Raw genomic sequence first — 24,311 nt, 5'->3', positions numbered from 1 at the left:
CTCCAATAATTACAGGTTAAATTTATTTTATTGATCTTAACTTCCAAATCATTATTTTTTTTAGATGTTCAATATGTTCTTCTAGATGGCCAATTAAATTTTACTCAAATGATAGAAATTCGTGCTAAACATGAAGCCTACAATTTAAAAGTATTGGAATGAAAATATCATGGTAAACAGATCGCAAAAAATATGATTCTAAAACAATAAATTCAAATAAAGCAAACCATATTGTTGCATATTCTGTCAATAATGAAAATCCAGAACTGCGATTTACTACACAATGTGAAAAGCGTTGGATAAAAAGCAGAAAAATTATGGTAGCGAATCTTACTCAAAGATATAGAGAAGAATTGACAGAGTCTAAAAATAAGAAAAAATGAAATGTTAATTCATTTATTTATGAAAGTGAGTTTTCATATATATTTATTATATCTTTATATATTTTTTTGTTATATTTTTAATAATTAATTTATTTTTCTCAGTTCCGAATATTGATTGTGCTAATATTAATACTAGTAAGCCCCTATTAAATAATCAATTTGTTATTGTAATTTTTGGTTCAACACTTTGCATTGCATGTATTGTAGCAATGTATTATAATACATATAATTATCATTCTTATCATGTGAGAGAAGTAACCGACCTTGATAATCTATCATATATTACGCTTTATGTATTTTTGCCACTTCATCTTAATATCTTTTCTGGTATAACTAGCGAAAAATCAAAGATTTTTACACACCAACAACCTAGTAATATTATATATCATCTAGCAAACACGGATGTTATTGTGGCTGAGAATTCTTTAAATTTGAGAGATTTTGGGAAGAATATATATAATTACTTTAATCGTGAAGATATAAAAAAAGCAATTATTACAAATTAAAGTAAAATGTATTAAAATTTAAATAAAGGTAATATTTTAGTATTCATGCTAACAGCATAAACTGAGAATTTTTAAATCTAAATCTAATATGATATAAAGAATAAATGAATATCGGTATAAAGAGGACCCCGGATATCTAATATAAAGGTCATAATGGACTTTTGGCCAAAAACACCCCTTTTTGCTGAAACTCAAAAAATCGTTTTTTGTAAATATCTCAGCATCCAGTAATTCAATTTTAATGAACTTTTTTTTTATTTTGTAGCCCTCGTTTAGCTCTACAATTTAAAAAAAAGTTCATCAAAATTGGACCACTGGATGCCGAGATATTTACAAAAAACGATTTTTTGAGCCCCTGAAAAATGGGCCAATCTGCCGAAAGTGTGACTTATGACCTGTTTTGGAGATATCCGGGGTCCTGTATAAAGTGTTACGAAAGTTATCAATTAAAGTTGAGTTAAGTAACACAATTAATGATTACAATAGTACTATGATAGTATCACTAAGGGTTTGCATTTGTATATTCTAATGTTAATTTTGAACTTAGATTTAAGTTTGCGTAGAGCTACTATAAAAAAATAGATGCGTAGAGTTAATAGTAAATGGATGTTGATCATTTGTGAGTTGTATTATAGATGTTCAGGGTCCTGCACTGATCCAACCTATATCAGATTATGATGATCTAATTGAATATTTTGGACATATATATAACTCATAACTGATCTGCATGAATTTAGTACTAAAATAGACTTAATTTGCTAAAAATCAAATTATCATATTTTAAATCTATACTAATTTGCTAAAACTCAAAATATGAATTATAGTAAAATTCTAAATAATATAGGTTTAAATTTGCTTAATAAAATATAATTTCAGTTTATTCAAATTATTTGTAGATTGGTAAATTTAATTGTCAATTTACTGAAATTAACAATTTTTTTTTTTATTATCAATAAAAAATAAATAATTAATATAAATTAAACTATTAATTTTTATAATTTATAATTAAAAATGTGTAAATTATAGATAAAATAATAATTAATATAAATAATAAATTAATATAAATAATTATTAAAAAATAAAATGTTGCGAAACTAATCAGACAGTTTTTGGCCTGCATTATGCTTAATTTTGGCCGGAATTATACTTAATTTTGGCCAAAATATAACCTGGACCCCAAAATTAATATTTTTAAAAATATTATCAATAAAAGTTTTTTTAAAAAAAGAATAAGTTAAATTCAAAAAAAAGTACCAATTTGCTCAAATATAAAATATGACTTTGTAAAATCAACACAATTTGCTAAAACTCATAATCAATTTGCTCTATCTAAAATTATAAGTTTAATCTAATTTTAATTGAATTTGCTAAAACTCAAATGTGAGTTATATATGTGATATTTGGGGTTCTGATCAACCCATCAGATTATTCAATCTGTTAGGTCAAGTTGCGAAGCTCTACCTAGCATCTATTTTTGCAAGTTAAATCATCAATCAAAAATTAGAAAAAAAGAAATAAATAAAGTTAAAAACCTAATTCTAATTCCAAACTCTAATCCTAATCCTAATTCCACACCCTAATTTTACACAATTTTACTGCTCCATTTGGAGGTTTACTTATAAGATAATTTTAGGTTAACTGGGATTTTAAGGATCTCAGAAAATATATAAATAGGTAAGGTTCAGCCAAAAAAATTTTACTATGAGCTCTAAGATTTTTTTTAAAGCCAGAATTATAATAATACTAATCAGTTTCTAAATTAGGAAATTAAATTCTAGTCAGTATTATCTAAAAAGAAAAGATTTATACAATTTTTTAACAAATTCTAAGTAACTTGAGATCTTATTTATTTATATATTTTCTGGGATCCTGATCTTAAGTAAAAAAAAAAATGAGAATGATTTCAGATAGTGTTGATAGGAGTTCCTGCTTCTACTATTATTGCATTCCTATATTTGGCTAACTCTGCTTACTCTATACTTACATTTACAGAATGTAAAACATTTAAATTAATTCAAGATAAAGGTAATACCTGCAAGTTAATAACTTACTATGAATCATGATTTTCAGTTTAAAAGAATTTACTAGTAATTGAAAAAAATATTATACTTAGCTTTTAACTTGAAGCAAAGAAGAAACTACTATCAGAAAATGAAGCAAAATGATAATTCCGAAATATTTCAGAAGAATACTAATACATTTAGATCAGATAAAAAATAGAAGGTAGCCAAGTAGGCCAAAAAAATTGACAAAAGCTTAGATGGTATTGATAAACTTATGGTTTTGACTGATATTAGATTGATATTAAGAAAATTAGAAGTATCTTAAGGAATTTGATAGAATGATTAGTAGGTCTTAATTTTAGGATTGAAGTAGTTGTAGGATGGTTTTATTATTGATCATTTCCCTTTTATTTTTATTTTTATTTTTATTTTCGCTTTATTTCATTGATATAATGCATCACTTGATGCAAGTATACCTGAACATTTTCATTATATAGCAAAAGTAGGAACTTTCACATATTTGTAATTTTATATGATTTCAATTTTAATAAAGTTTTGACTAGACATACTTTAAATACACAAAAAAATAAAAAATAAATAAAAATATTTCTTGATTTGCATTTTATATTGTTTTATTTAATATTTTACTAAATTGTTTAATATTTACACTGGTAAAAAAATGATTTATCCTACACATATCTTACACATATTGGGTACTCAAAATGTAGAAATCATACACAAATAATACACATATCATACACATATCGGGTACTAATATATATATCATATATATATCAGGTACCTAATAGGTATACTATATATATAAGCATTCGATATGTATTTATATGTGTATTATTTGTGTATGATTTTCTACATTTTGAGTACCCGATATATGTAAGATATGTGTAGAATATGTGTAGGATAGACCATTTTTTTACCAGTGTTAGTAACTATAAAAAGATGATTAATAACTTGTTGAAATTATTTTATTATAACAAATCAAATGGTAGTAATAAATTCTTCTTTTTATAATCAATATTAATAAAATTACTACTTAAAAACTATTTATTATTTTTTAATTTTGAAATTGATTAAGTAATTATATTTTATATTATTAAATTTATCTTATTAAGATAAATTAAATGGTCATAAAATTATCTTTTATAATCAAGATTGGTAAAATTACTATTTTAAAACTATTTAATATTTTTTAATTTTGGAAATTAATCTAATAATTGAATTTCAATGTATTTTATATCATTAAAATTGTTTATTAAAATGAATTGAATAGTAATAAGATTACCTTTCTATAGTTAATATTAGCAAAGTTATGATACAATAAAGTTTTTAAGTATAATTCTAATTAAAATTATATTAATTTTTAGCCAAAATTATAAATATAAGAAATTTTTTATATAATTACATCTTCTTATAATCACCTAATATAAACAATTTCAAATGTGTGACTATAAAGAGAGTTAACTGTATATTCTTTGTATTTGTATTTGGTTTAATTGCATTAATAAAAATGTAAATGATGATAATAAAAATTTATAATAAAAAATATTCAAACAAAATAACATTTATTCTTTCAGTTCAATAGTTTAAATCTTTTAATACTTTAAAAAAAATAGAATTTTAAAGAAATAAACTGGTAATTTTATTTTTCAATATAATAAGTATTATTAAATACCAGTTAGGTTTACAAAAAATATTTATACAAAAAGTTATAAATATTTAAAATTTGGGTAATTTTACATAATTAGTCTAAAACTAAAATAAACTGAAATGAAAAAGTTATATATATACATTTTAATTTGCAAAAATTTTTATAATTCAGATTAATAGATTGATATTTATTTATTAAAAAATTTAAAATATTAAATTTTATCTTAATATTTTAATTTTATCTTTTACTAACTTAATTTTCTAAAACAAATGCTAATATTAATACAATTTTTGGTATATTTTTTTATATACATACTCAAAATTAATACTTTTAGTTTTCATTATATAATATTTGAAATAAAAAATTATTTTGTTAAATTCATGGAATTTTTGTAAAATTCATAGGAAAAATTTTCATTAAAATTATTGATTTTTACTCTATAATGTCATAGTAAACAAACCAATAGAAATGTGTAATAGTTTTTGATTTGAAGTTACATAATATTATTGTGGTTTATGTAAAAAGTATGTAAACCCTAAACTCTTAATAACATTTAAAATTGATATACTGTAAATGATGCAAAAGACATATCTTTTCAAGTTCCTCTTTTGTAAATTCAAATCAATATACTGTATACTTTCCAAATATCTAAAGTGATTGTTCTATTTGCATGACAAATAATGTATAAATTTAGTGCACAGATGATTTAGCTTTTCTTATAACTTTACTTACATCAAAGTTCAGTAAATACAAAAGATATAATGAATCAGAATGGTTTCATATATTAATTTACATTGATAAAATTTGAACAATTAAATTCCTTTTTCAAATATTAATTATGGTCAAGAATTTTATTTTGATCTTCGGAGAAAACAAGGAATAAAATTATTAAAGTGAAGCCCAACAAAAATAAAGAAATATAAATGAAAGAAAGATCTTTCAATCGAAATAATATTATTACCAACTAAATAATAACCGAATCTAATTTATTTGTTCATAAGTACCTTGAATAACTAAATTAATCCCTTACGAATTTTTTGCACAAATAAAAACGCGCTTTTATTGAGAATTAATCTTATTTATTTTTTTGATTCTTCACTCTTAATCTCTTTCTCTTCATTCTTAATCTCTTTCTCTTCACTCTTAATTTCTTTCTCTTCACTCTTAATTTCTTTCTCTTCACTCTTAATTTCTTTCTCTTCGCTCTTACTCTCTTCACTAATTTCACTTGATTCTTCCTTTGTCGAGTCATTGATCTTGGTAGTATCATCAACTGTTTCCAAACCAGGCATATCCTCATCCGAGTCATCCTAAAATATAAAAGTGAGTAAAATAACTATAATATATATCAATAACTTCGATAAACTTACGAGTGCAGAGTCCGAGCCTTCTCCCATTAGATTAGAGAAATCCATTCCTCCTGTAGGATCTGGACCTCCTTCATCCTCATCTTCATCCTCATCTTTCCATTTAGAAAAATCGGTCTTGAGAAATGGGATCTTTTTTTTATCCTTTTGTAAACGTGGCCAGTAATCTTGTTTTTGTTCGGCCTTTTCAAGAACTAAAAAGATGTTTCGTGGAGTCGTGGAACGCTTTGCAGTCTATACGAAAGAGAATAAATAATCAGACGTTGTATTTAAAAATTTTCGATTAAAAATTGAATAATAAATGTCAACTTTAACATATTGAGAAATTGACGTACTAAATCTCTCTAAATTTACGAAATTTATTTTTCCATATTACAAACCTCGGGCTTAATATCTTTGTGAAATTCCAACTCAAATCCATATAAACTCTGCTCTGGACCAGATTTCCCTTCAAATGAGATCTTGTTTTCAGTCACGTTAATTTTCGGTTCTTTACAGTCAGTTACATTTATTGTAATATAAAGTTCGTTGCTGCGTTGTGCCCAAAGTACTTCGGGGTGAAGAATTTTACTAAAATGAATGAACAGAAATGTTCAAATAATTTCAATAAAAGTAGTAAAAGATAAACGGAGTTGGTAAAAAGGTTACGTGTAACGAGAATACTAAAGAATAAATACAAAAAAAACCCACAATTTTACTTACTTATTAGACATTATTGAAACCTTTTAAAAGAAAGTATCCGAAACGTTACTGAATAATGAAAAGGAAAGAAAAGAAACGAGATCTTTGATAAAGATTTAAATTTAGTGACGTCAACAGTTTCGCGAATGTTCTGGTTAAATGAATAACATTATGAATTATCTACGTAAATTTATATTCACATGATTATATTTAGATATCACGTGATTAAAATTTTCATTTTAAAAACATTAAACCTAATTTATTCAGTTTTATTACATTTTTGGATAATTTACAAAATTTAAAGCTTTGTAACATTTCATATTAGTCTAAATTGTGTTAAAACACTAAAAATGTTGAAAACTTTTGTATGCCAGTAAGGGATATATACATTTAACAGAAAGGGGAAAGAATAAATAAAAAAAAATTTGACATATAATAAACTTTACCCGACATCATTCTAGGTTAAAATATATGACGCGTAATCCGTTTCTATATAAATAATTCAGGGACATAATTTTTTAGCCTTATGTGAATCATCATCGTCTTCATCATCGCTAATAATAATTATTTCTGCAGGTTTGGTTTTTCTTTTTCCCCTCGTAGGACTTGTGTCTTCTGGTTCTTCTTTGATAACAATTGGCTCTTCCTTGATTTTAACATCTAACAATTGGTTGTTATTATGATTTTGTGTTGATATACAATTCCTTCCATTTAGTGAAGAATGTTGGATTGATAAGCGCGGATTGGGGATGTTGTGCCCACGAGCAATTAAGTAAGCAGCTGGACGATAGTGTAAATGTAAAACTGCTAAAGGAGGTCCTTGCTCTTGCAAATACGTGTCAAATCTCGTAATTGATGGATTCGGTACAGGTTGAACATCATATTGTGTTGCGATTTTGATAGATCTCGTATCCTTGCTCTCTGGGATGACAGCTGGTTCAACATCATAATCAGGTGGAGGATTTACATTCCATGGAACGCGTTTGGCACGATAAAAGTATACTGATACGGCGCCTGGCCCTCCGAAAGAATAAGTTTTAGTCGAATTATAATTATCGGCCTCTCCTTTCCAAATGGTAGGATCGAATTTAAAAAAATAAATCTTGTCCCGATTTTTGCTCCAAAAGCACGTTCGTGTATCAGCAAGTTTATTAGAATTGATATCAGTATAAGAGTAATCATACTCTCCATCCACATATAAAAACACTTTTATTGGATTTGCATGACTACATTTTAAAGCTGGTGCAGAAAATCGTATAGCATATCTTTCTCCAAATTCGTGAACGGCTGCAAAAGTTGTAACTGGACTATTCATTACAACGTAATAAATATTAAAAAAATAAATAAATAAATAAAAAATAAAAAAACAAAATAAAAAATATTTGTTTATATGAAAATAGAAAGAAAATCAAATTGAAAGCAGCTTAATTGATACGCTAACCTTTTACACTGTATTTCAGAATTCTCATTGCAAGTATAAGAAGGACTTGGGAGTATTTTCTTTAAGAAGTTTTATGTGGCTAAATTAGTGTCAAACTGAAAAAAAAGGTAAAACCCATACAAAAGAAACTAACACTAATGAAGTAAATGATTACCTTTTGCGGGTCGACTTGTTCAGTAACCTCAGGTAGTGGTACATTATTTACCAGAATTTCTAAACGAAAGCCATCTAACAACATTTTCTTTAACCACTATAAATTTTTATGAAATAATTCGACTTATCAAAGAATTGATTTAAATTATTACGGACTTAAAATACCGATTTACTGCGCCAGGTGATCAGATTACGCCGGATATTTATCAATTCTTTCACCTTATCCTGATTCCTTTGATCCTGATGCACATAACGCATATATGTCGAAACATTTGGATTTTTAGAGTCTATATTTAGATAAACCAATGATAAATACCAAAATACTAAATATGGAATTATAAAGACAGCAAATATATATGGTTTTATTTCACTTTAATAACCGATACAAATTTTGAAAATGCCGGAATATATTTTTGATGAATCATTGATTTCAACCGAGATACAAGACGCGTTATCACCTAATTTAAAGTTAAGACCGCTCGCAAAGGATGATTTTGATAAAGGTTTGTATTATTCCTAAAATATAAAGTTCAGATTCAGTAAAAGAACTGTAAAAGCATATATATTGGAACCAATAATTAAGGAAAAAGAGTTCGTAGAAAAGTTCGTAGAAAATAATATAAATTATTTATAATTTATTAAATTAAGATCGGAACCATAACGGCGCAGTAACCTTAACTATATTCTCCTTTAATGAATAGGAATTTTTGATTGTTTAGAACAACTTTCAATTACGGGAGAAATTTCACAGAAAAAATTTGTTGGTAATGCTTCTTATGTTTAGTTTAAAATTTGATTTAACAATTTTTAAATAGAGAATTTTTTTCGTAATAGAACAATTTGAAGAAATGAAAAAGGCTGGCGGATACTATACGATTGCTATTGAGGATGAAGATCAAGGAAAGATCGTAGGTCTAGGAACTTTATTTGTGGAAATGAAATTTCTGAGGAACTGCGGAAAGGTAAGCGGGTGTGTTTATTTAGATTATACAAAATTCATTTGGTTTAACATTTTTTCATAATTATATAAAGGCAGGACATATAGAGGATATTGTTGTACACGATTCACAAAGAGGAAAAAGTTTGGGGAGAAGGTAAGGAAATCTGATAATCTATGTTATGCTATTTAACTTGCTAAATATTTTTCAATTCTAGAATTATTGATCAGCTTAAACATATTGGCAAAGAACTTGGATGTTATAAGTTAATTTTGAATTGTAACGAAAAAAATATTCCTTTTTATGAGAAATGTGGACTGACTTTAAAAGATGTGCAAATGACTTTATATACAACGACGTAGGAGAAGATTTGGGTATTGGAAATTATACATTCTCGAAAACAAATATCAATGGCGCGCAGTTTAATTTACAAAATAGATTTTAACATAATTTATTATATCATTAGACATTTTTTAAAATTTGAATAAATTATTTAATTTACCCTTCAGTTTTTTCAAAAGATGTATCTTTTGTAACTTCAATTTTACTTTCAACAACTGACGTAGTCGATGACGAACTAAATTCAATTTCTCTTCTAACAACTTTTTCCTTTCCTTTTCCTTTATCTTTTGTTTTATCTTTTTTCTTTTTCTTGGATATTTTTGTTGAAACAACAACAGCTTTGGGAACAGAAGGAGGAGGATTATTCTCCACAATTTTAGCAGCCAAAACTGTTTGATCGAAATTTCTTTCCCGTTTTTGTATTTCAGCAATTTGTGCCAATTGCTGCTCTTTCATTATTTTAAGTTGAGAAACTCGCTGGTTTAAATTTTTAGAACGTGATAACATCGATATCATAGTATTACGTATATATTGAAGCTTTTCGTGATATTGGGGAATTTTCGAGAACTTTAATTCATATAAAAAGATAAATTAATATGTTTTTTATTAGGTCTACTCATATTACTTATATTACAAAATCAAAGACACAGACACTTAACGCTATATATTCGTAATTATCTTGATTTTCCATTCTCGTGTTTGTTGTTTTCATTTCTTCCAAGAGAAGTTTTTGTCTCCTTCTATAGATGGAGAATAAAATAAATAAAATATAAATTTCGATGATCCTATACTTTATAACTTACTCTAATTCTCGTAATTGTTCTTCAACTTGCGTTAAAGTTGGTATGAAATGAGCTAAAAATCCTTCGGACAATAAAGGAATAGCAGGATTAATATTTTCTGATAATTCCATTGCCCTGGGTTTTTCTATTTTTTTTTGACCTGGAGTAGTTTCTGAAAAAAGATTAAACGAAGTGTCAGGTGCCACAAGATCGAGGTGTCAAACTTGCTGTCTCTATACTTCTATAATTAATGTATCTCGAAAACGCGTATAAAAAAAGTCTCTGATTAAATGATTGATAAGATCTTTTAGATTTATTGGCTGACTTGAGTAACCATAAAAATTGTATAAATATTATAAATATTTATTTCTAATAATCATCTCAAACAATCAAATTTTATTTTTTTTTAACAATGGCAACAAATGCTTGTCCAGTCTTTGCGCCATTTTTTGGTTTTGGAGGAGTTGCAGCTGCAGTAAGTTATTAAATAATTTTTCAAGTATTTTTACATTCTTTTTAACTTTACTTTTTCACCACGTAAATTACAAGATGATAATCAGCTGTAAGTTTAAAATAATAAGTTTTATATTGTTCAACTTTGAGATTTATTTTTTCATTAATGTAATTCTATACCAAAGCAATCGGAGCTGCCTATGGGACTGCAAAAGCAGGAATTGGTATTGCTGGCGCCGGTACATTTCGACCGGAACTTATTATGAAGGTAATTTCGTACATATTTAATCTTATTTCTTTCATTTGAGTTGTTCAAAGTATTCATCATTAATAATAATTTTAGTCGCTTTTACCCATTATTATGGCCGGTATTATTGCTGTTTATGGTCTTGTGATGTCAGTTTTAATAACGGGATCTAGTATGTATTTAAAATCATTGTTTAAAGTATTAGTCTTCCCTTTTTAATATTGTTAAAATTTACACTTTAGTGTCACCAACTGCTGACTATTCATTATTTACGTGAGTATAATTTGATATTTCGTATTTTTCGTATTTGATATCATGGTGTTTAATTTTTTTATTTATTATTTTGACAATGAAGTGGATTTCTTCATATGGGTTCTGGACTTGGTGTTGGACTTTCCGGATTAGCAGCAGGGTATACTATTGGTGTGGTCGGTGACGCTGTAAGTTTTTACCTAATTAAATTCTTCTTTGTAAGTCGACTAAGTCAATTCTTTTTCTAATAAGAAAATTTCCTTTTAAAGTGTGTAAGAGCTCATGCGCAACAACCAAGACTCTTTGTAACTATGGTCTTAATATTAATTTTTGCGGAAGTGCTAGGTCTTTATGGTTTAATTGTGGGTTTAATATTGAATACTAAAGCAGAAAATGATTGTCAATTATATGGTTGATCTTTTTTAACTTCCAAATAAGATTTTTCAAAAATATATGTAATTTAAACTTTTGTATTACTAATATTTTATTTAATATTGGGGATAACAATATCACAATATCTTCATTATTGGAATGTAGGATAATTAAAAAGATAGTTGATTGATATCATAGAATTATGCATCATTATTCAAAACATCTTAACCTTTTAATAACTATTCCAGTAGGTTAACGTGTTCAGGAATGATACAAAAACAATATTATACTTTATCGTGCTACCATAGAATTTTTTAATTATTTCATATTTTGGTATCAAAATAAAGTATAAATTATAATTAATTAAATTAACTAACTATTGAAAATTAATAAATGTAGACGAATACTGAAATATAAATTAATTTCTATGTTCTAAACCAAATCTAATGAATATACACCTGATCAAATATAAATTTTATTAAATTTACGAAATTTATTAACTTATGGTATTCTTTTTCATTTTCAGCAGATTTTTATTATGCCTTTGAGCTTCAAAATAGTTAATCTTCTTTTTGGTCGTTTTCATTTTCAGAAACCTGTTCTCCATTATTCGCGCCCAATGATGCTCTAAGTTGTTTTTCATATAATTTCAATTGTTGTACTTCAACTTCTAAAGAAGCACAGGCGACTTCTACTTGAAGAGTTTGACCAATCATCTCTGTCCATTTATTATTCAATGCTTCAATTTTATTCCCTGTTTGGAGCTATTTACATATTCCAGAATAAATAATATTAGAAAGATGATTCAATTTATTTTATCCTTTCCTGATATTGATCTACCTGTTCAGCTTTTCTCTGTATATTCAAATCTAAGATGTTCTGTTTATATTCCTCCAAAGTTTTTTGATATTGCTGCAATTCATTTTCTAATTGGTAATTGTGAAGTCTCCAAGCATTAGCTCCGTATTTTTGTAGTAATTCCAAATTGAACATTCTAAGAGAAATAAAGGATATAATTAGTTAGTTTTATTTATTTATTTAAAGAATAAAAATTTTCGCTTCATAAATTACCGCAAATTTTGATGTTGTAATTGTGCTTTAGAATTATTTACAGCTTTTTCCCATGCTTCTTGATCTTCTTTATTATCAGGTTCCGCTAATTTATATCTATTTATATCCATTTCGACAATCGGTTTACCCAATTGAACACGTTGATACTCTGTTGCAAGAATAGGTGAATCCTAAATTAAGAGTGGTATAATTTTAATTTAATTGAACTATTCTGAAAATAATAAATTTATTTTAGAACGTTTTTAGTTTATGTAATCAAACGTTATTTTAAACATAATACCTACTTTAAAGAATTCGAAATTTGCTGGAAAATTCAAAGCTTGATCACGTTTCACGCCAACTGGACGTTTCTTCATCTCCTGTTCAACAAGTTTATCAACTTTTGCTCGCATTCCTTTTATAATAAATTAATATAAAATCGCGTGTAAATAAGTTAAGCAATGAAATAATTAATAAATATTTAATCACGTTGGATTTGATGTACCTTCATAATCAATTTCTTGGTCAAAGTCTTGAGGCAGAGAAAAAATTATTAATAACACGTAAAAAAAGAAAAGAAAAGAATCGAACTTTACAAAAAAGGATAAATACATGGTAAAGAATCTATTAAAACATCAGGATGTTCATTAATGGAATCCATCTTAATAATTTTTCTATAACGAAGAAAATTGGGGAACTATTTTAAAATCAGATTCAAGTCATGTGACTTAAAAATGGCATGTGTACATAATTAAATTTTTTTGCCGGGTACAAAAAAACGGCTCGCTGAACGCATTAATGTTCTCGCTCTAATTTTGGAGAAAATCGATTGTAATACAGTTTAATATAACTCAAGCCCGAAAATGTCGCAACTCCTCCTTCGGCTGTTCCAAAGTGAACACTTTAATAGTTGGATGGCTATCGAATATTTATTTAGATATCCTGATTCGGTTGGGATCCAGCATTACTTATGCAATGAACTCAAAAAATTTCCAATGACAGAAATAGAGTTTTTTTTGCCGCAATTATGGTAAAAGACTTTAATTTTCAAATAGTTATTTCTAAGCTTTAAGAGGTTTCGAGCGTATAATACGTGTTAAAGCTTTTCAGTTAAAAATTGCTCCAGAAGGACTTTGGTGTATGCTATTGGTTGTGGGGTACTTAGTTGCGAAGTGTGGACTTTATAAGTAGACAGTAATGATGGAAATTTTATTGATTACTATTTCTAATTTTTTATAAATTCCCTTTAAAAGTCACTTGCTCATTAGCCGAACTACCGAGTCAGTTGCTTTGGAATGTTTTATATTAGAAAATTGCGAAAAGTCTACACATATGGCTATTCTGGTATTGTGTAATTGATAATTTATTAAATAAAGAAAAGTCAAAATTATTTAAATGATGTGATTCATTTTCTATTTTCAGACATTGTGGTATCTTCAAGCGTATCGTTCAGAATTGTCCTCCAATCCATTTTCTCCCACCTTTACAGTTTGTAAGCGTGTCTTGAATAAATGTCAAGAAATAGTATTTGGTGAAAATTTAATCGAAGATGATAAAACATCTTTAATAAATCGTGGTATGTCTCCACGGCAAGTGAGAGAAAACACTTTTCCTGCTCTTGTTGGTATAGGTGCAATGCTTGCAGGTATTGCTGCACCAATGTTAACAAAAAGCGCTGGGCAAATCGCTATAGCGCAGGGTAGGCGTGCAAGAGCTTTCAATAATACGGGAAATAATGGATTAGCCAGGAGAAGGACCCATACTGGAAATGTACGAACTCCAAAGCAATCAGAATTTTCTAAAGATGAAGATTCATCTAATGATCAACCCGAAAATCCAGCAACACCACCTGATTTAGAAAATAATCAAAATTTTATAGATGATGAAAATATTAAGAATGAAAATACGCAAAATAAAACATTATTGGCAAAGGCTGAAACTCCAGATATTCAAATTGTGTTGGATTCGCCAAATACTCAAGAGATAGAGCATGAACAGATATCACCGTCAGAGTCTCCAAAAATTAATGGACAATCAATACCTGATTTTATTAAAGGCCATAAGAAAAGTTTATCCAGATCTTCATCTTCATCCTATCCTTATCGCCGTAATGGTGTAAATACAGCAGCTGCATTCACATCGCCGTCTCTTGATGATTTACATAAAGGTAGCACGTCTTCATTAAAAAAGTATATTTCGAAAGGTTCAAAACCTCGACCACAATCAGCTGATTGTTCACCATCGAGCGTAGACCACGATGATGACGACGACTATGATGATATTTCTATTTATCGCAATTCGACTGAAGTCTCAGATAGTACTTTATTAGATGAATTGGAAGAATATGGTCCAGAACGACAAAAACGCCTTCTGAAAGGAAATTATTTCCGTTCGGAAATGCAATTCCTACTAGCTTTACAGGATATTTCAACAAGATTAATTATTGTTCCCAGAGAAGCGAGGCAAAGTACTCTTAGAGCAGAATTAACTTTATTAAATCATAACTTGCCTGCAGAAATCTGTATTCCTCTTTGGTGTCCGGCAACGACTGAGAAACCATATCATCATCGAGTTGTTAGAATATCTCCAGCTGATGCGGTTGTGTTAAACTCAGCAGATCGGGTACCGATTTTCTTTTATTAATTGTAATTAAATTAAGAATAATTTTTATTCAATTAGATTATGGATTTTATATTTAAAATGTTTGGTGCTATTTTTTTACATTTAGGTACCCTATTTATTAATGGTGGAAGTTCTTGAAGGAGAAATGAAGTTTGATATGTCCAAACTACAAACTCAAAAATCATTAAAGCGTCTTCATGATGAAAAAAAGAGGAAAGGATCTGTTAATATTACACTATCCTCAGATTCAAATAAAAATGCAAACGATGTATCTAAAAATACTGAAGAACAATCTAAGGAACAATCCGAAGATGGCAGTGGTAATACGGATAATGCAGTTATAGAAGTTTCAGAAAGTGGTAAGACCGAACAAGAAAATGTCAATGACAAGCAAGAAGAAAATGATGTTAGTAAATCAGCTGACGAGGATAAGAGCAGTAAAACGGAAAGTGATAGTGAAAGACCTGTATCCCCATTATCATTATCAGATACTTCGAATATAATAACACCAATTCCTCGTAGTTTGTCTACCTCTTCACGTTCTTCAAAACGGACGGCATCAATCGATAAACTCCCATCAATAATATCAGCGCCTTTAGCTTCTGTTAATGAAACAGGATTACAGGAATTAGCAACTGATACTGTGGTACGTTCAACAGATTCAATGTTGCAACCACCAAAAGATAACAGAATTCCTTCACCTGTCCCATTTGCTTCATATACTTCAAATACTTTACATGCTTCACATGCTTCACATTCCTCACACGTTTCACACGCTCCACATGTTCCTTCTGCACTTTCTGCTCCCGCTGTTTCTGCTCCCGCTGCTTCGCCTGCTTCGTCTGCTCCTTATACACCCACAACACCGACATTACCAGAATCGAATAGTGAATATTTAAAGCACGTAATGAATCGTCGTCAGTCTAATTCTGCGGATGAGTTTGCTGAAAGAATGCGTACTGCTGCTGTAATGCTTGCTCAACTTAATGTTGCAAATCATGCACGCACATCTTCTACTGGTGAACCCATTCAGAGGACAAAAGCTGACACTGAAGCAATAAGGCAAAAAATAATTAAGGAAATGATGTGTTTGGAAGAGGAAAGAATGATGAAAATGAAAACCCAAGGGGTTACTAGTGGTGCTGGAGCTAATGGTGGAGAAGGTGGAGGTGGAGAAATGTTGGAAGATGAGAAAAAGATTTTGATTGCCGTAAACAAAGATGATCCTAGTGGTATAAAAGAAATTATTGAAATTATTTTGATTATTCCAAATTTTATCTTCAAATTTTATCAGATTCAAATGCTAACATTTGTTCAATTCCATATGAAAATTCATTGGTCAGCGGCTGTATTTAGCGAAGATTGGGAATCTAAAAGAGAACGAATTCGTAAGGCATCTCCTTATGGTCATCATCCAAATTGGCGACTCTTATCTGTGATTGTCAAAACTGGTGCTGATTTACGTCAGGAGCAATTGGCCTGTCAATTAATAAGAGAAATGCAACGAATATGGCAACTGGAAAAAGTCGATGTTTGGGTTAGATAGTGAGTTAAATATTTTCATTTTTAATCCTTCCAATCCTTGCTTTAAGATTTGTATACTTATTGGTTGTATTATGAATTAGTTATCGTGTGTTAGTCACGTCTGATAATTCAGGTCTAATAGAAACAATTGAAAATTCAATATCAATACATTCTATTAAAAAAGACGCTTATGCTAAGAAGCTGAATGAAAAAGGATTTATGTTCACTTTATTCGATTATTTTGTCAAGGTTTAAAGTTATTCTTTAATAGTGTTATTAATCATTTATAATACAATCCCCTGAATTTATACTCCTTTCTTTTAAAGACGTATGGTGATGTTTCATCCGACGCTTTCTTACGTGCTCAAGACAATTTTATGCGTAGTTTAGCGGCTTATTCGCTCGTCTGTTATATTCTCCAAGTCAAAGATCGGTAAGATTAGTGGTGGTTTCTCATCATAAGTCATGATTCTTAAGTTCATATGTTAATATTTGCTATACTGTTTAGTCACAATGGCAATCTGTTGTTGGACACTGAAGGTCATTTAATACGTAAGTAATTTTGCTCATGAGGAATTATAATTAATTTTCAATAATGATTCATAATATTGTAATTTCTTAATAGATATCGATTTTGGGTTTATGCTGTCGAATTCCCCAGGCTCAGTCGGATTTGAACTAGCACCATTTAAATTGTCACAAGAATATTTAGATATTCTTGGTGGTGTTGCTAGTGAGAAGTTTTTAGAATTCAAAATGCTGTTAAGACAGGCTTTCTTTGCTTTACGGAAACATGCCGATAATTTTGTTTTACTGGTTGAAATGATGTCTAAAGGTAATTATTTATTTAAATTTTTATAATTTTTTTAAAAATTATTTACAATATTATGCTCTTTGAATTAAACTACTTAGATTCAAAGTTACCTTGCTTTGTTTCTGGAGATTTGACGGCTACACACTTGAAGGATAGATTTCAGCTTTCATTAACTGAACCACAGTTTGAAGAATATCTTGAAAAATTGATTATGTCTAGTTGTTGTAATGTGTTTACCAGATTATATGACACTTTTCAATACTATTCTAATGGTATTCTATAGTGGACAAGAAAAAACAAGAAAAGGACAGACAGTTTTTTGGATTAGATGTGTAGAAAATATTTAGACATTTAAATAATTTTGGTTTTATCTAGAATCAAATTTGGAAATTACCAAATTTATTCATTTTTATGTATAATATTATCTTACAAAAATATTATCAAAAATATTATTTATATTATTTGTAAAGAAAAATCAAATTTATTACATATAATACTCAATCGGTAATTGTCTTTTTGTGTAATTATATAATATTTTTTAAAAAATATCCGTTATTTTTAATAATTTTGAGATATTATTTACAAGCAAATAAAGACCGAACAACTGCAGCATATTATAAATTAACATTATAAATATATCGAATATTTAATAGATTTATTAATGATTATAATTAAACGAATTTCACATTTGATACATATTTATCCAACAGTGTTACGTCCACGAACCTTTTTTGTCCTTATTTCATCATCTTGAACCATAATATCTTCGTTATCGCCATTATCCTGGTCGGATACTTTCTCATCTTCGCCTAAATGTGGTTGAGTAATCTTATTAGAAGTTCTAGAAGACGCAGATCGGATAGTTTGATTAGATCTATTTGATGATGTCTTTGTTTTTCGCGGTGTCTCGCGTGGCGTAGTAACGGTAGCCGATTTTTTGTTTTTTCCTTTTTTATTAATATCCTTTTTATTATTTGTTTCATTTTCGCCATTTTCATCATCTTCTTCATCTGGTGATTTATCCATCCAAAATTTAGCGTTCAAAGCGGAATCGAATTGCCTATAATATTTATTTTCAGAATAATCAATCCTTTTTTCTTTTGACTCACGATTAGGTAATCTTTTTCTACGAGGTCTTTTATTGCTCCGACCGTCTTGAGAATCTGACGAATTATTAGAATAATCACCATCACTATCTAATTTCCTTGATGATCTTTTTCTTGTTAATGTAGACACAGATTTTTTTCTTTCAGGTTCATTATCATCATCTAATCTTGCAAAAAAATAGTCTTGAAATTCATGATAATAACGATTTTCAGAATAATCGATTTTTTGTGTAGCTGCAGCTCGTGGTGGAAGTTTTTTACGACCTCCATAATATGGTTTTTCATGCTCGATCAATTCTGACGACGAAGAATTAGAATCGGATGTTTCATTTTCATCATCATCTAACTCTTTTTCATCCTCTAATTGATATTCATCACTTTCATCCTATAATATATGGGAAATGATTAGAATTGCTTAACTTCTTAGTTTTTTTTTTTAAAAAAAAAAATTATTAGAAACATTAATATTACTTCTAAGTTTGAAGAATCGGCTTCTGTATCCACGTCATTATTATCATCTTCATAAGTCATCATTTGAACATTTTCAGTACCAGTATCATTTTTTTTTGGCCGACTTGTTTTTCCACGAGTTTTAGGGATAGAATTATTACTTTCTACTATGGATTTATCATTACTCACTTTACCCACTTTCCCACGAGTTTTATATTCTATCACCACGTTAACTTCTTTTTCACCACGAGTTTTTGAAGACTTACGAACTAGTGTTATCTCTTCAACTTCTGGTGACTTTTGATTTTCAACTTGTTTTCTTTTAACTCTGGGTTTCATTATAATAATATAATTAATAATATACTTCTTAACAAAAATTAACAAAAAGAATGTTTAACGAGAAAAATTATTTTCGCGTTTAATAGCTTGAACGACTATTCTTTTTTACATGGGAAAAATTTAATAATAATGAATTTTCTTGTACGCTATAGTTTTTTTGTATTTGATAAATCACGTGAAGAAACTAATATAGTCTTTTTTAGTTAGATGCTAATAGATTAATTTTTTTGGCTTTGATCGTCGAGATCATCAAATTTGTGATTTTATGTACACGATTATAATCAAAAATTTACTTTTTAAAAGAATGTTGAAGGAAAATATATAGTATGACATTTTAGATTATTCAAGTTTAGAAAAACTACGATTCCACTTTCTGCAAATGATGGTAATAAAATAATTCGCGTACATTGTTGGTCAATTCCTAAATTTATAACAAAAAAAAACCATTATTTAAAGTGAAAAAACTAAAATAAATAAATTATAATTTTTTCACCTTTTACTAATTTTGTGGCAAATTCTTTTTGGTTACCAATAAAATATACATGAGGCATTTGGTCGATTATAAAAGGATCAACATCTTTAAATGGATAACACCCTAAAATATTTAATAAATTAGTTACTTGTTACTACAAGAATTTTTCATTATAAATTAAAAATCAGACTTACAGAGTGTGTCGGGAGCGGTGGGTGCCATATGCCTCCAGTGTAATGTACGCTCCGCAATAATAAGTCTATCCTCAATTTCTATATACTTGTATATATCATCAATAGTTTGACCAGATGTACCAAGAAACCTATAGAGCGTATATTTTAATTAATATTTTCTCTTTAAAAATAGATAAGAAAATTTTAAACGTACGTGACATCATCAAATTTACACCAATAAGGATTAGTAACGGAATGAAAATTTGGATTTGTTCCAACTTTAGGAAGTAAATTAGAAAGAATCGGTTGTTGAGGTAATGTTGAATCAGCTGGATCATTTTGTCCCGGCATAATATGAACGGGCAATAATGAACATAATTTTTCTAGGAAATTGTCTAAATTATTGAGCGGTTCCGCGTCGTATAATGAATTATCGTACCCATATTTTTTCTACACAAATATTAATTACAACCTCCAATTTAGTATATAGTATATATATATTTTTACAATTATACAGAATAAATATTGAATAAATATTATAAATTTACCTGCTTCCTTTCATCAGGAACTGGTTTAGCGGTAGCCAGGCTATTACCAGCAATTATTATCCGTGCAATTTTTGAAGATATATTTTTTTGTTCCTACAAAAAATTTTGATAAAAAAAGATTTTTAACACTTAAGGAAAAAAATTTTTGAATTTTAGAGAATTTTTTAATGATGTTTACATGAAAACAACCCAGTTCACCAGTAAAGTATTCCATCATTATTTGTAATCGCGTTTCCGAAATACCACTCGTATCAATGTTCAGTCCACTTATCAATGCCACATACTTATCATCATCTCTATCTTAATATGTTATAAAATCTTTAAAATATAAGCATGCAAAACAAAACAAAATAAAAATAAAGACAGACCAAATTGAGACAGACCAAATTGAAACAAACCTATATTCATCTGTATCCTTGGATAAATCTGTTCAGGTTGTTCAGGTTGTTTGGGAAGTCCGGCAATACAAATATCTGATACTTCGAATTCTCCTTGAGAATTTTCTTTTCCTAAAACTGACATAATAATTCCTGAAACAATTATTTCTTCCTTCAATCTATCACCTACAATCTTTATTCTACCAGAATCATCATCTAACCAAAATTCATCTGTAGGACTACAATATTTTTCTTTTAAAATTGGGGCGGGCTCCCAATTCTAAAAATTGGGATCAAACGCATTAATATACACTCATTTCACGAATCGGGAATCAAATTTGATGAAATTGAAACTTACATTTCTAGATAGCTCAGCAAGAATGTTGGGCTTATTTTGCATTTCCATATAAACAGTTCCAACAAGATAGCACAATTCATTAGGTTTGACATTCAATATTTTATTAACGTGTTTTGCTGATAAAAAAAATCGATCATATTAATACTACAAAATAACCGTCAAGATTTGGAACTAATAGATAATACCTTCACAATCCTTCCATTTATTTCTGATAATTTTACTTAATTTAGTATATCTTTCAAAATAAATGTGAGCAAAATGTGTATATGAGTTCTTTTTATTTAGTAATTTATCACGATATTCTGGCATATCATCATAAGTTACTTCTGCGCGACTTATTTCAACTGCTTCCTTAGCAGTTCTTGATAATGATAATAGGTAATCGACAGGACTATATTAATTAAAGATAGACATTATTATATATTACTTCTATTGTAAATATTAACAAAAAGTTCATATTAATTTGGTAAAGTACATGTCAGATGTTGAATCTTCAACCGGAAACGTGGAGGCTTCGCTTTCTTCGTCCATACTCATGCAATTTTGCTAAAATTTTTATTTTATTTTACGATCGAAAATAGTGAATGTAAGATCTAAAATTTTTATGACGCGTCAGAAATCGTAAATTAGTTAAATGAGATCTTAATTATGTGATCATGTGATATTACGTAATACACTGATATTACTAAAAAATTTTCGATGAAAAGATGAAATCGCTCGCTTTCTTCCAAATATAAAATAGATTTGACATCAACCAACAAACATATAGGCAAGTCCGAGTTTCCCAATTGGGCAACGAATGAAGTATATATCGCAAGAGGATTATAATGTGAGTATTTTATACAATGATCAGTTGGAATCAAATCTATTTTTTTTTGGAGTTTATTTATTTAAAAGCTGAAATGAGAAGAAATTGCAACGGAATTTCCCTTCACAAATGAACTACATAATATTAAGTGATGGGTTTCAAACCAAAATTGCTTCAACTTTCGTTATAATATTTGGTCTTCTTGTTAGATATTCGCAAACGGGCTCTTTTTTTCGGAGAAGGGTTAGTTTGCTTGAGTTTTGGACTTGAAGGTAGAATATTATAGAAAGGGAAGGAGTACTAAAAGTGGTTTGACTTAAGAAAGATGACCGTTTTTACTTGATCTTATTTGATCAGCTATTAAAAAAAAAAAAAAATTACCATATAAGCTTTATATAAGTTCTTCTAACAAACATTTTTTCTCATTTTGTTGCATTCATTTATATCAATTATTTGATGTTTCAAATCTCGAAAAATGAACGCGTGATCTTTATCATTTCTTTATATTGTATTTCATGGAATTTATATCGCAATGAGATGATTGTTATTCAGGTAAATCAATTTGTTATCTTTAGGTGAAAAGAAAAAAATGATGAAATTTATTAAATTAATTATTTGTGTTATGTATATGATATTAAAAAAAAAATTCCTATTACAGACTATTAAAAGTGAAGAAAATACAAACAAGAAATGGTTGATTTTTTAGCTTAATTTTATTATTTTTTTTTTTCTAATAGTCGGGGAAATAGCAAAAGGGTAATCTTTGTATCTTGCACAAAAATAAGATGTGTACATAAATATTTAGTAAAGAAGCTTGGATAAGAAAATATATATTCACATTACATGCTTTGCCCAATTCCAAATAGATTCTCCCAAACCAAAAAAAAAAAAAAAGAAAATGGTATATAAAAAATTTGGAAGCATTGCTATTTAAACTAAATGTTTATAGTAACTCCATTAATAATAACTCCAACCCTCCCGCTAACCAAAGAATAATTGACAGATTTTCCTGGATCGGTAATAAGAATAAGAACAAATTATGCATCTTTTTTTTGTTTGAGGCTAAAAAAAATTATTTGAACAAATTTAATAACATAAATCGTACAAAATAAATTCCTAAAGATCTTATTTATTAAAATTATAATATAATTAAATTAAAAATATCATTACTCTAAACTTTTCGTTTCAAATTAGTGCTCAACCATTCTAACCCTTCATAAAGACCATCTCCACTTGTAGCACAAGTTGCTTGAATATACCAATGACGTTGTCGAAGAGAATGAAGTCCAAGTTTATCAGTAATTTCCGCAGCATTCATGGCATTTGGCAAATCTTGTTTGTTGGCAAATACTAAAAGAAGTGCATCACGAAGCTCATCTTCATTAAGCATACGTTGAAGTTCCTCTCTAGCCTCTGAAATACGTTCACGATCATTTGAATCAACAACAAAAATGATACCCTGAGTATTTTGGAAATCTAAATAAAAAATTTACAAAATTAATAAATAGTCTACAATGCATGTTCCATTTACTGATAATAATTAACTTACAATGTCGCCATAATGGTCGGATCTTATCTTGACCGCCTACGTCCCAGACAGTAAAAGAAATGTTTTTATATTCTACGGTTTCAACGTTGAACCCTATAAAAAAAAAAATTGTTACATAAATATTATTTCAACATGTAACTTGAAAAAAAGTCAAACTATTGCAAATAAATATAAATATATATCGCTCACCAATAGTAGGAATGGTTGTAACAATTTCACCTAGTTTAAGTTTATACAAGATGGTGGTTTTACCAGCAGCATCCAAACCAACCATCAGAATTCGCATCTCTTTCTTGCCGAATAAACCAGCAAGAAGTTTAGAGATTGACAGACCCATTGCTGTTTATTATATATGATAAAATATGAATCTGGGAATAAAAAATATTATTCTATTGAAAAAAGTCTAAAAGTAATAACAACAGGACGTGATGCTCTTAAAGCTTTCGCGGTTATGAAATTCCAAGAAAGAGTTGGCGAGTTGAAGTAGAAAGGGGACACAGGTTTATAAAGCCTAACAAAAGAAGATTTGGCT

General features: G+C 28.3%; 10 protein-coding genes across 11 annotated transcripts; 3 read left to right on the top strand and 7 right to left on the bottom strand.

The window, feature by feature from the left end:
• Positions 1-5,370: 5,370 nt before the first annotated feature.
• OCT59_022461 (uncharacterized protein) lies at positions 5,371-6,719 on the bottom strand. The gene is made up of 4 exons (XM_025319257.2): positions 6,631-6,719; positions 6,309-6,498; positions 5,932-6,162; positions 5,371-5,871 (listed from the first exon to the last, which is right to left on the bottom strand). Exons 1-4 carry the CDS (start codon positions 6,639-6,641, stop codon positions 5,641-5,643), a joined length of 663 nt encoding a protein of 220 aa, XP_025174318.1. The 5' UTR covers positions 6,642-6,719; the 3' UTR covers positions 5,371-5,640.
• Positions 6,720-6,885: 166 nt separating this feature from the next.
• OCT59_022460 (uncharacterized protein) lies at positions 6,886-8,329 on the bottom strand. Its single transcript, XM_066144801.1, has 2 exons — positions 8,205-8,329; positions 6,886-8,109 (listed from the first exon to the last, which is right to left on the bottom strand). Exon 2 carries the CDS (start codon positions 7,922-7,924, stop codon positions 7,112-7,114), a length of 813 nt encoding a protein of 270 aa, XP_066006228.1. The 5' UTR covers positions 7,925-8,109; positions 8,205-8,329; the 3' UTR covers positions 6,886-7,111.
• Positions 8,330-8,584: 255 nt separating this feature from the next.
• Positions 8,585-9,733, top strand: OCT59_022459 (uncharacterized protein). The gene is made up of 5 exons (XM_025319255.2): positions 8,585-8,706; positions 8,905-8,967; positions 9,038-9,165; positions 9,236-9,297; positions 9,359-9,733. The coding sequence occupies exons 1-5, from the start codon at positions 8,601-8,603 to the stop codon at positions 9,501-9,503; spliced, it is 504 nt and encodes a 167-aa protein (XP_025174316.1). The 5' UTR covers positions 8,585-8,600; the 3' UTR covers positions 9,504-9,733.
• Positions 9,564-10,471, bottom strand: OCT59_022458 (uncharacterized protein). Its single transcript, XM_025319254.2, has 3 exons — positions 10,287-10,471; positions 10,136-10,223; positions 9,564-10,050 (listed from the first exon to the last, which is right to left on the bottom strand). The coding sequence occupies exons 1-3, from the start codon at positions 10,394-10,396 to the stop codon at positions 9,640-9,642; spliced, it is 609 nt and encodes a 202-aa protein (XP_025174315.1). The 5' UTR covers positions 10,397-10,471; the 3' UTR covers positions 9,564-9,639.
• Positions 10,472-10,644: 173 nt separating this feature from the next.
• On the top strand, positions 10,645-12,005 carry OCT59_022457. Of its 2 annotated transcripts, XM_025319253.2 has the most exons (7): positions 10,645-10,740; positions 10,815-10,827; positions 10,904-10,986; positions 11,062-11,137; positions 11,208-11,238; positions 11,321-11,405; positions 11,487-12,005. In XM_025319253.2, exons 1-7 carry the CDS (start codon positions 10,678-10,680, stop codon positions 11,631-11,633), a joined length of 498 nt encoding a protein of 165 aa, XP_025174314.1. In that variant the 5' UTR covers positions 10,645-10,677; the 3' UTR covers positions 11,634-12,005. The 2 variants fall into 2 exon arrangements, with proteins under 2 accessions (XP_025174314.1, XP_066006227.1); XM_066144800.1 differs by having other exon boundaries at positions 10,645-10,827.
• OCT59_022456 (uncharacterized protein) lies at positions 11,686-13,313 on the bottom strand. Its single transcript, XM_025319252.2, has 6 exons — positions 13,252-13,313; positions 13,145-13,171; positions 12,945-13,054; positions 12,661-12,830; positions 12,430-12,583; positions 11,686-12,353 (listed from the first exon to the last, which is right to left on the bottom strand). Exons 1-6 carry the CDS (start codon positions 13,298-13,300, stop codon positions 12,150-12,152), a joined length of 714 nt encoding a protein of 237 aa, XP_025174313.1. The 5' UTR covers positions 13,301-13,313; the 3' UTR covers positions 11,686-12,149.
• A 119-nt stretch (positions 13,314-13,432) lies between these two features.
• On the top strand, positions 13,433-18,224 carry OCT59_022455 (uncharacterized protein). Its single transcript, XM_025319251.2, has 9 exons — positions 13,433-13,669; positions 13,893-13,983; positions 14,062-15,261; positions 15,368-16,806; positions 16,887-17,034; positions 17,112-17,218; positions 17,294-17,337; positions 17,411-17,620; positions 17,698-18,224. Exons 1-9 carry the CDS (start codon positions 13,503-13,505, stop codon positions 17,880-17,882), a joined length of 3,591 nt encoding a protein of 1,196 aa, XP_025174312.1. The 5' UTR covers positions 13,433-13,502; the 3' UTR covers positions 17,883-18,224.
• On the bottom strand, positions 18,037-19,625 carry OCT59_022454 (uncharacterized protein). The gene is made up of 2 exons (XM_025319250.2): positions 19,177-19,625; positions 18,037-19,090 (listed from the first exon to the last, which is right to left on the bottom strand). Exons 1-2 carry the CDS (start codon positions 19,492-19,494, stop codon positions 18,299-18,301), a joined length of 1,110 nt encoding a protein of 369 aa, XP_025174311.2. The 5' UTR covers positions 19,495-19,625; the 3' UTR covers positions 18,037-18,298.
• Positions 19,626-19,790: 165 nt separating this feature from the next.
• On the bottom strand, positions 19,791-21,953 carry OCT59_022453 (uncharacterized protein; the record flags this gene model as incomplete). Its single annotated transcript, XM_025319249.2, has 10 exons — positions 19,791-19,915; positions 19,988-20,089; positions 20,161-20,288; positions 20,354-20,589; positions 20,688-20,780; positions 20,866-20,987; positions 21,086-21,344; positions 21,423-21,538; positions 21,608-21,813; positions 21,898-21,953. The coding sequence occupies 10 exons, from the start codon at positions 21,951-21,953 to the stop codon at positions 19,791-19,793; spliced, it is 1,443 nt and encodes a 480-aa protein (XP_025174310.2).
• An 848-nt stretch (positions 21,954-22,801) lies between these two features.
• OCT59_022452 (uncharacterized protein) lies at positions 22,802-24,272 on the bottom strand. Its single transcript, XM_025319248.2, has 3 exons — positions 23,969-24,272; positions 23,780-23,872; positions 22,802-23,706 (listed from the first exon to the last, which is right to left on the bottom strand). Exons 1-3 carry the CDS (start codon positions 24,114-24,116, stop codon positions 23,402-23,404), a joined length of 546 nt encoding a protein of 181 aa, XP_025174309.1. The 5' UTR covers positions 24,117-24,272; the 3' UTR covers positions 22,802-23,401.
• Positions 24,273-24,311: the final 39 nt, after the last annotated feature.

The sequence above is a fragment of the Rhizophagus irregularis genome, chromosome 31, assembly GCF_026210795.1.
Source record: "Rhizophagus irregularis chromosome 31, complete sequence".
Classification (NCBI taxonomy): domain Eukaryota; kingdom Fungi; phylum Glomeromycota; class Glomeromycetes; order Glomerales; family Glomeraceae; genus Rhizophagus; species Rhizophagus irregularis.
Note: the sequence above shows the minus strand (reverse complement) of the source record. Positions and strands in the feature narration are given on the sequence as shown.